The sequence below is a fragment of the Centroberyx affinis genome, unplaced genomic scaffold (assembly GCF_046629955.1).
Source record: "Centroberyx affinis isolate AG114_WGS23_722 - 3 ecotype Tasmania unplaced genomic scaffold, CSIRO-AGI_Caff_v1 ptg001606l_1, whole genome shotgun sequence".
Taxonomy (NCBI): domain Eukaryota; kingdom Metazoa; phylum Chordata; class Actinopteri; order Beryciformes; family Berycidae; genus Centroberyx; species Centroberyx affinis.
This window is the reverse complement of record NW_027280050.1, coordinates 35,724-44,211: the sequence shown is the minus strand read 5'-3', so window position 1 is coordinate 44,211 and position 8,488 is coordinate 35,724. Positions and strand designations below refer to the sequence as shown.

At 40.4% G+C, this 8,488-nt stretch overlaps 1 protein-coding gene across 1 annotated transcript; it reads left to right on the top strand.

Moving 5' to 3' along the window:
* Positions 1 to 923: 923 nt before the first annotated feature.
* On the top strand, positions 924 to 6,692 carry LOC139651205 (cell adhesion molecule CEACAM6-like). Its single transcript, XM_071528069.1, has 7 exons — positions 924 to 939; positions 1,008 to 1,361; positions 1,690 to 1,917; positions 2,228 to 2,494; positions 3,606 to 3,866; positions 4,881 to 4,966; positions 5,064 to 6,692. Exons 1-6 carry the CDS (start codon positions 924 to 926, stop codon positions 4,964 to 4,966), a joined length of 1,212 nt encoding a protein of 403 aa, XP_071384170.1. The 3' UTR covers positions 5,064 to 6,692.
* Positions 6,693 to 8,488: the final 1,796 nt, after the last annotated feature.

The following is an 8,488-nucleotide window of genomic DNA, read 5'->3' as shown; positions in this document are numbered from 1 at the left end:
CATGTAAGATTTACAGTGTACTGTTGCAAATGGCAATAAAGAATCCTGAATGCTCCTGAATAATGAAGCAGCTCCACTACAGATGAAAGTCTGTCCTCTAATGTTTTTATCAATCTGATTCTGGTTTCTGTGTTACAGTGGTACAGGGTCAGGATGACTGGGGAGTGACTTGCACTTCTACTGAGATCTGTGCCTTAAAAGGATCAACAGTGGACATACTCTGCACCTACAGACACCCAGCCTCCATAGATGACCTACCTACCACAGTTGCAAAAACATTATGGTTTACTAAAGAGGACGGTGATGGACCTGTGGATCTGAGAACAGACTCAGAGTATGAAGGCCGTGTGGAGTATCATGGTGATCAGAAGAACTGCAGACTGAGAATCACAGACCTGAGAGAGACTGACTCAGCTGTTTACAAGTTCAGGTTCATAACAAACCATCCAAACAGGAAATTTACTAGTCCATCTGGAGTCACTTTGACTGTCACAGGTAACATTTTGATTGGATGATTTGCTAATTCAGTTCCAAATAGAACTCAACATCTTCGAAATATTGTGATTGTGTGTGTGTCACAGACACACACACAATCACAATCATGTGTGTGTGATTCTAGTCTCCAGTGACATTTCTGTTCCATGTTCACATATCCAGCTCTCCGGGTGATGAGATACAGGACTACTTCTTCCAAGAGACCGCTGGATTGTGAAAGCAGTTGCCGTCTAGCTGGTCATCGTTCCTACATCTGGTACAAGAATGGACAGAATATTAAGGGCAAAACTACTTCTTCTTACAGCGGCAACTTTGATGCTGCACACAGCTATTCCTGTGCTGTAAAAGGACAAGAGGCTTCCCACTCTCCTTTATTTTGTGAGTTTACTCCACAGTGTGTCTGGTGGAGCCTTTAAGCCTTTAACCCAATGTACTGTACCCCCGGTCTGTGTGTTACTGCAGTAAAAGATGAAATTCTAACGCTGCTGTTTAAAAATGCTTCCATCTTTCAGGTGTCTACGATCAAACCTGCAGCAAAGTGACTTACACCAATAGAACCATCTGTGCCTTGAAGGGCTCATCAGTGCACATTTCTTGCACATACGAGACTTATGGATATGATGTTATATCAAAATTCTGGTTCAGTCCAAAATATAGTCATCGATGGAAGTATTCCTCACAACCTGAGGACCTTAGAGGGGACTCAGAGTATGCAGGTCGTGCTCAGTTTGAAGAAAAGAAAGGACGCTCCACTCTGAAAATCACTGACCTGAGAGAGAGCGATTCAGCCGAGTATCGCTTCAAATTCAAAACACAGAATCATGAATGGGGGAGTGATTTTCCTGGTACAACTCTGACTGTCACAGGTACTGTTGAACACAAACTTATATATACAACAGCATGGTACATTTAAACTAACGGATGACAACTGAATATGGACAATACTGTGGAATATTCTGATAAGAATTTAATGTAAAATTGAAAGTCATTATATGATCATCATGAATTTGTGTACTCCTCCATTCAGACTCTGATTGGATTATCCATCCATCCACAATGTTTCACTTCTAGGAATAGTCACTGCTATTTTGACTGTACGTGTGTGTGTGTGTGTGTGAGAGAGAGAGAGAGAGAGAGAGAGAGAGAGAGAGAGAAGTCTCCATTGACATTTCTGTTCCATGTTCATATATCCAGCTCTCCAGGTGCATGTGACCAGATCATCAGTCGACCAGTTTTCTACCCAGGCAGAGCTGAAGTGTCACAGCAGTTGCCGTCTAGCTGGTCGTCCTTCCTACGTCTGGTACAAGAATGGACAGAATATTAAGGAAGGAACTACTTCTTCTTATACAGGCAACTTTTATCCTGGAGACAGCTATTCCTGTGCTGTAAAAGGACAAGAGGCTTCCCGCTCTCCTTCAGTGTGTGAGTTTACTCCACAGTGTATCACTAACATAACGCCATCTGGTGGAAACCTTTCACCTAATGTACTGTACCATGACTGCATGTATTTAATATGGGGGTGACCCCAGTGGGACTCCCCTCCTCCCTCCCCTCAGTTTGTCTGTCTGAATATTTGCATAATCATAACTATCAGCTTCATTCACAAGCCTGCTTCTCTAACCTTTAGGATCCTGCCATCCCACAGCTATTTACTATTAAGAATTTAAATAGGTTCCACGATAAAACACATCCTCATCTTAAAGTTAATATATGTCAATATCATTTCTTCCAGATGCTCCGAAGCTTCCCTCAGTGTTGGTGAGTCCCTCTGGTGAAATAGTGGAGGGCAGCTCAGTGACTCTGACCTGCAGGAGTGATGCCAACCCAGCAGCTACTTACACCTGGTACAAGGAGAATGGAAATCCAGACCATAAACCTTTCAGTACAGAACCACAGCTCCACTTTGTTTCCATCCAGTCCTCTGACTCTGGAGAGTATTACTGTGCAGCTGAGAATAAGTTGGGGGGAAACAGATCTGCCATCTCTATTAATGTGAAATGTGAGTGACAGCTCATTAATCATACAATGTAGAAGCTACCAGCAGCTATTTTAGTTTTTATTTATCCAGTGAAAGGTTTTGCTGAAAAATGGCCCAGACTTTAACCCAGACCGGGTCACCACAACTGAGCCACAGATACTCCACCTACCACTCTGCTCCTCATAATATTGCCATCAGTTGTTGACAAGGCATCCATGCTCTCTGCCTCCTCACTGTCACATCTTAGCAACTTTGGGATCATAGAAAATCCCAACTGTCCCTGTCATACGTGAGCTTACCTCAGAATTGTGATATTTCTGACAGCACATGAAGGATCAGACCTTTAGGGGGGCTCAGCCCCTAATGAGAATGTGACATGCATACAGCGCCTTGCAAAAGTGTTCAACCCCCCTGCTAAATCACTAATTTCACTGGATAACAATTAATACATTAATATTTGTCTATATATATTTTAATTTACAACAATAATACTTTTAATGAATTACTAGTAACATGAGTTTTACACCACAAATAATTTTTTAAGAAAATGAAAAACTGAATATGCTTTTTGCAAAAGTATTCAACCCCTTCCACTTTGGCAAACCTCAATTCAATTAGGTACACAATGTTACCTTCAGAAGCAACCTAATTAGTTAGGTGGTCTATTGTAGTCTATAATAATAATGGTTCAGAATGAACAATCACAGATTTCAATATAATACACCTGTTTTAGAGAGGACCCTCAGTTAGTTAATAAAACCTGAGGCAAAGACTTAATCATAATGACCAGAACTTTCCAAAGTAAGTAAAAGATCAAGTTATAGCAAAGCAGATATGAGGAGAAATGTACAAAACATTCAGTTTCTGAACCACATGGGGACAGTCCACCATATCATCAAGCAATGAATGAATGTGGGCAAAACAGAAGCTGCCTTGGCATTATGTGGTCTTGACTAGGGGCAGATAGACCTGCGATGCTCTTATGACCCCTTCTTGTCACAAGCCTGCTTCTCTGCACTTTAGGCCAACACCACCCCCACAACTGTTTACTATTACTATTTAAATAAGTATGTTCCATGATAAAAACACATCCTCATCTTAAAGACAATCCATGTTACTCCATGTCCTCCAGATGGTCCCAAGAACACTTCAGTGTTGGTGAGTCCCTCTGGTGAAATATTGGAGGGCAGCTCAGTGACTCTGACCTGCAGCAGTGATGCCAACCCAGCAGCTACTTACACCTGGTACAAGGAGAATGAAGCCTCACTAAAAGCATCAGAACAGATCTTCACCATGACTGACCTCAGACCTGAACACAGTGGGAATTATTCCTGTGAAGCCCATAACAGCAGAGGACATCATACCTCCACCTTACAGTTGACTGTTGTGGCAGGTAAGTAATGTGCTAGTTCACCTACACACACACATCTGTCCTGTAGCCTACCAGAGGTCATCCATGTCTTAATGTAACATGCACACCATCTTATGTAATGCAAAATGTATGCCTAAACAGTACATACCATAATTCCCCTAAGCACACTGCACATTGCTAAAACTGTTACACACGAATGAATGAATGAACAAACAAATGAATGAGTGAGTGCACACACAGAGCCCAGCTCTTATAGAGGCATTCCCCAGAGCACCTAATAACACCCTGATTAATTTAGCACACAAAATGACACAGAGTCTTTCCATGTCTGGCGCCATCCTCAGGTATACTGGAGAAGTGGCTGAACGCAAATAATGTTATTATTAAAACTAGGCAAGAAAAAGATAGATAATTGAAAAAAAAAGTGCTGTGGTGTGAGTGTAGGTCAATTCAGTAATAAACAAAAGAGTCACATCAGTTAACCTTTAACAACTGTGTTTTGGCTACTAGCCAGGAAGATAATTCCACAAAGCAACAGATGTTAATATTATCGTACAACTACTAGCCAGTAGTTAGCTAGCTAACAAGCTGACTGTAGCTTCCCCAGATGATGTGGTCAAACGTCTTGATGCTTCATGAATTTATTAAAATCCTAGCTACACACCATGAGGATGTCTCTTGCTGCGTCAGTCGGTTTTTCTGAAGATGTAGGCGATGTCGGGGGCGACGACAAGGAGGGAGAAGAGACGCCTCTGCTTCCCCTGTTTTGACAGCCTCTGGACCCACAGGGTTAAATCGAGAGACCTCTCTGTTATCGTTTGCACCGATGTCAAAGAGACCTCGGTTAAGCAGACAGTTAGACCAAAGCACAACACAACAAACCCCCACACACGTTCCCACATTGTCCCAAGTTGTTCCACATTCACTGGGTCAGGAAACTATTGTGTCTCCCTCTTTTTTTGTCGGATTATCAGTCAGTAATGGACCTAAACATCCTGTAATCCCCTAATTAATCATCTGATCTCCATTTCCCAGGCCCATGGAAATCAACAGCCCCTGCAGTAACTTCTACTCTTCTCCTGGTTTTCATACTCCTCATAATTTGTCTTCTTATGGATTAGGTGAGCAATTCTGTTTCACTGTGGTTATGTTCACTTAGGCATTTAAAATTCAACCATTTGTTCAGTAATTCAATTGTTCATTCATTCTCCTAACCAGAAGGAAGAGGACCTCCAAACAACCACCTGAACCTGGAGAAAGACCAGACAACGGACTGCAGGTGAGGAAGAGGAATTAAACAATTCCAGTGCAAAAGAAAACCACTTTCCTCACACAGTCTGGCTCCCCAGTTCAGACTCCTGAGTCACTCCCTGTCTTCCAGTGCAACTTGAAACTCATCTGACTGAGTATCACTTCATGTCTCTCTTTCCTCTACCTTCTTCACCCAAATAAATCATATCCTCCTCTCTCTATCACCTTTTCTTCTATCTTCCTCCTCTTGCACTGGATCAACTTCCGCTCTTTATTAAAAACATTTCTACCTTTTCTCCTTACCTTGTGTTTCTTTACCTAGCTCTTCTCTGTCATGTCATTGCATCATATGGAGACAGGAATATTTGTGTCATCATCACTGTGGGTGCTGTGGCTTTGACTTTTTTGACTGTTTTGTAGTTAGTATCATGTTGGTTTTCTACTGTTGCATTCATTGTTATTTCATTATTTCATATGAACACAATATTCTTAACAACCCCCGAAATGATTGGTTCGTGGTTCCTGTGATAGGAATGGGACACTGTGATGAGGTAAATTAATGTTTAGAATGTTGCACATTCTCTGCATAATGTTGCACAGTTTACGTTGTTTACGAGTTTATGAGTTTATGTAAAGTGTCATTTACACAAACCCAGATGAAGATTTGTAACCTTAATAGTGCACTTCAGTAATTTACTAATTTAAAGATAAATGATTTTAGCCGGCTTCCACTCCAAAGCCCAGCACACTCGTTGCCATAACGACGGTAGCCCGGACAGATTTGGCAGTGACACAGCGCGTAGCAAAACACCAAGCTCGTTGATTTCAACGGGGCTCCTTTATTTGACACGATTCATTAACTTATTATTATTCATATTGCACATCCAAAGGAAATGTAGTCAAATCTGTAGCCTATCTCAAGTTCCAATCATTCACTTATTCGTCATACCCATTTATATAGGCTACAGCCAATAATAAAGTGTACTTACTACTTCTTCTTCAATGGTCATACCCCAGCGCCAGACAGAACAGCGCCTCCCCGAGTGCTGTGAGAGGACTACAGTCTAGCTTTTTATATGACAATTAAATGTGCATTTTCAATAAAATTATTTGAGTGGAATGAAAAATAAAGAAATGGCGTTCTGCCATGCTATTCAGCTCATGTCTTCTGATCTCATTCAGCTGTAAAGGAATTAGTTATAAACAGATTGACAGGTAGCTACAGTGTGTATTGACTATTTCTGTTGTTGAGCGCAATGATCATGGAAGGCTGCATATTTATAAGGATTAATAGTTCTTTAATTTATGAAGATGGAATATGGAATCTATTTCAGTTATCTCAATTATCAACCATACTATTGAGTGTGTGAAACAGACGGAAGAGTCTAGTATGCTATTTCAACCTGGTCTCCTATGATATCTTTAACATTTCTCAACACACAAACACTAAAGTGTCCTTGATAACTCAGCAATACGATAGGTTAATGTTATGGCCATCCGTTTAAATTATTTCACCTTCGACTCTGAGAAATCACGGTTTTTTTTTTGGTCAGCTTTGGACGATAGTGGCAGGCTACATTAACCTACCCATGATCCTCAGCGAACGTTACTATGAAAAAAATATATAAAAGGTATATCTACTGAATATATCGAATAGCTAGTACAGCCGAACTAGTAATTACACTGCATCTAGATGATCTATGTTAAGAAAACACATACATACTGTTGTGGGTGGACTTGGCGTGTTCGACTCCTGTTTTGGCTAAAATATCTGAAATAAACCAACATCTTTACTTTTTCTTAACATAGATCATCTAGATGCAGTGTAATTACTAGTTTGGCTGTACTAGATATTTGATATATTCAGTAGAAAAATGTATCTCATTGTTCCACATGCTCGAAATACGTGGTGTGTAATAAAATATATAGGTTATGTTATTTAATAATCAGAAAATGGTTATTATAGCCCACCCTCATTCTATTCCCTCAAAACGCCAAAAGCACCTCAAAAGCACCACGAGCGGTTAAAACACTATAACACTGATATAGACGTATCTAGAAATGTTGATATGAAACGTATTTTTGATTCAGAAACGTTGAGATTCAGCGTATCCGTGGTTTGCAGAAACGTACAATGCCAACATTTTATTCTGGCGACTGGGTTGTGCAAAGGCTCAGAGACAGAAAACTGCAGTTCATCTCAATTCTCTGTCTCTGGAGAGCAAAAGGGAAGCTAGAAATCTGGGTGTAATCATAGATGGCAATCTAAATTTTAAGAGCCATATCAATCAACTCACAAGATCAGCCTTCTACCATCTAAAAAACATTTCAAAACTAAGGGGCTTTCTATCAAAATCAGACTCTGAGAAATTAATTCATGCATTTATAACAAGTAGACTAGACTACTGTAATGGTCTTTCACCGGCCTTTTGTATTTATGACCCAAGTAGATGGAACACCCTGCCTGAGGACCTGAGAGAGGCCCCCACACTGAACACTTTTAAAAGCAGGTTAAAAACCTTACTTTTCACAACGGTCTATGGCTAAGTTCTTCATGGGTGTGAGTGTGTGTGTGTGTATGTGTGGGTATGACTTAAGTCACTTTCAGGGACACAAACCAGATTTAAGACTAGTTGATTGGGGACAAAAGCCGTGTCCCCAATTGGTAAAAAGCTGATTTTTGGGTCAGTGGTTAAGGTTAGGGTTAGGTTAAGGTTAAGGTTAAGGTTAAGGTTAGGGTTAGGTTATGGTTATGGTTATGGTTAAGGTTAGGTTAGGTTAAGGTTAAGGTTAAGGTTAGGTTAAGGTTAGGGTAAGGGTTAGGTTTAGGCAAGTAGTGGTTATGGTTATGGTTAGGGTAAGTCTCCAGGAAATGAATGTAAGTCTATATAAATACCCTAAAAGTGACATAAGTAAGACTGTGTGTGTGTGTGTGTGTGTTTTGTATATTTTGAAATTTGCATATTCTGCACTGATTCTTGTATAACTGCACCAATACCTGCTGATATTATACACCTGCATATTTATCTCCTGCACTATGATTGTGTTGCGATTGTATTGTCTTTTTTATGTAAAGCACATTGTGTTGCCCTGTGTATGAAATGTGCTGTATAAATAAATTTGACTTCACTTGTCTTGACTAATATATGACACGTGCGCACTGGCCAATTTTGTTCTTACCACCGTGCGTATGTTAGTGAATCAGAATCATTCTAAATTGCCCTCTATTTGCAATGAGCATACTGCCACGCCCCCATTTCTCTATATAAGGAAATACGTTTGCCTAGAGGTGTATCATGGAGAAAGCGTCCATAAGTGGGATACTTCCAACAAATGAGGGTGAAGGTGATGACATCCAGCAAGGACTTTCACCCAGAGGTAATTTATTTCAG

What these genes read in the sequence shown, in the direction of transcription:
- LOC139651205 (XM_071528069.1), top strand. An exon ending in TACAACTCTGACTGTCACAG is followed by an intron (nt 1,362 to 1,689) that starts GTACTGTTGAAC and finishes TCATATATCCAG; the next exon opens with CTCTCCAGGTGCATGTGACC. An exon ending in TTCCCGCTCTCCTTCAGTGT is followed by an intron (nt 1,918 to 2,227) that starts GTGAGTTTACTC and finishes CATTTCTTCCAG; the next exon opens with ATGCTCCGAAGCTTCCCTCA.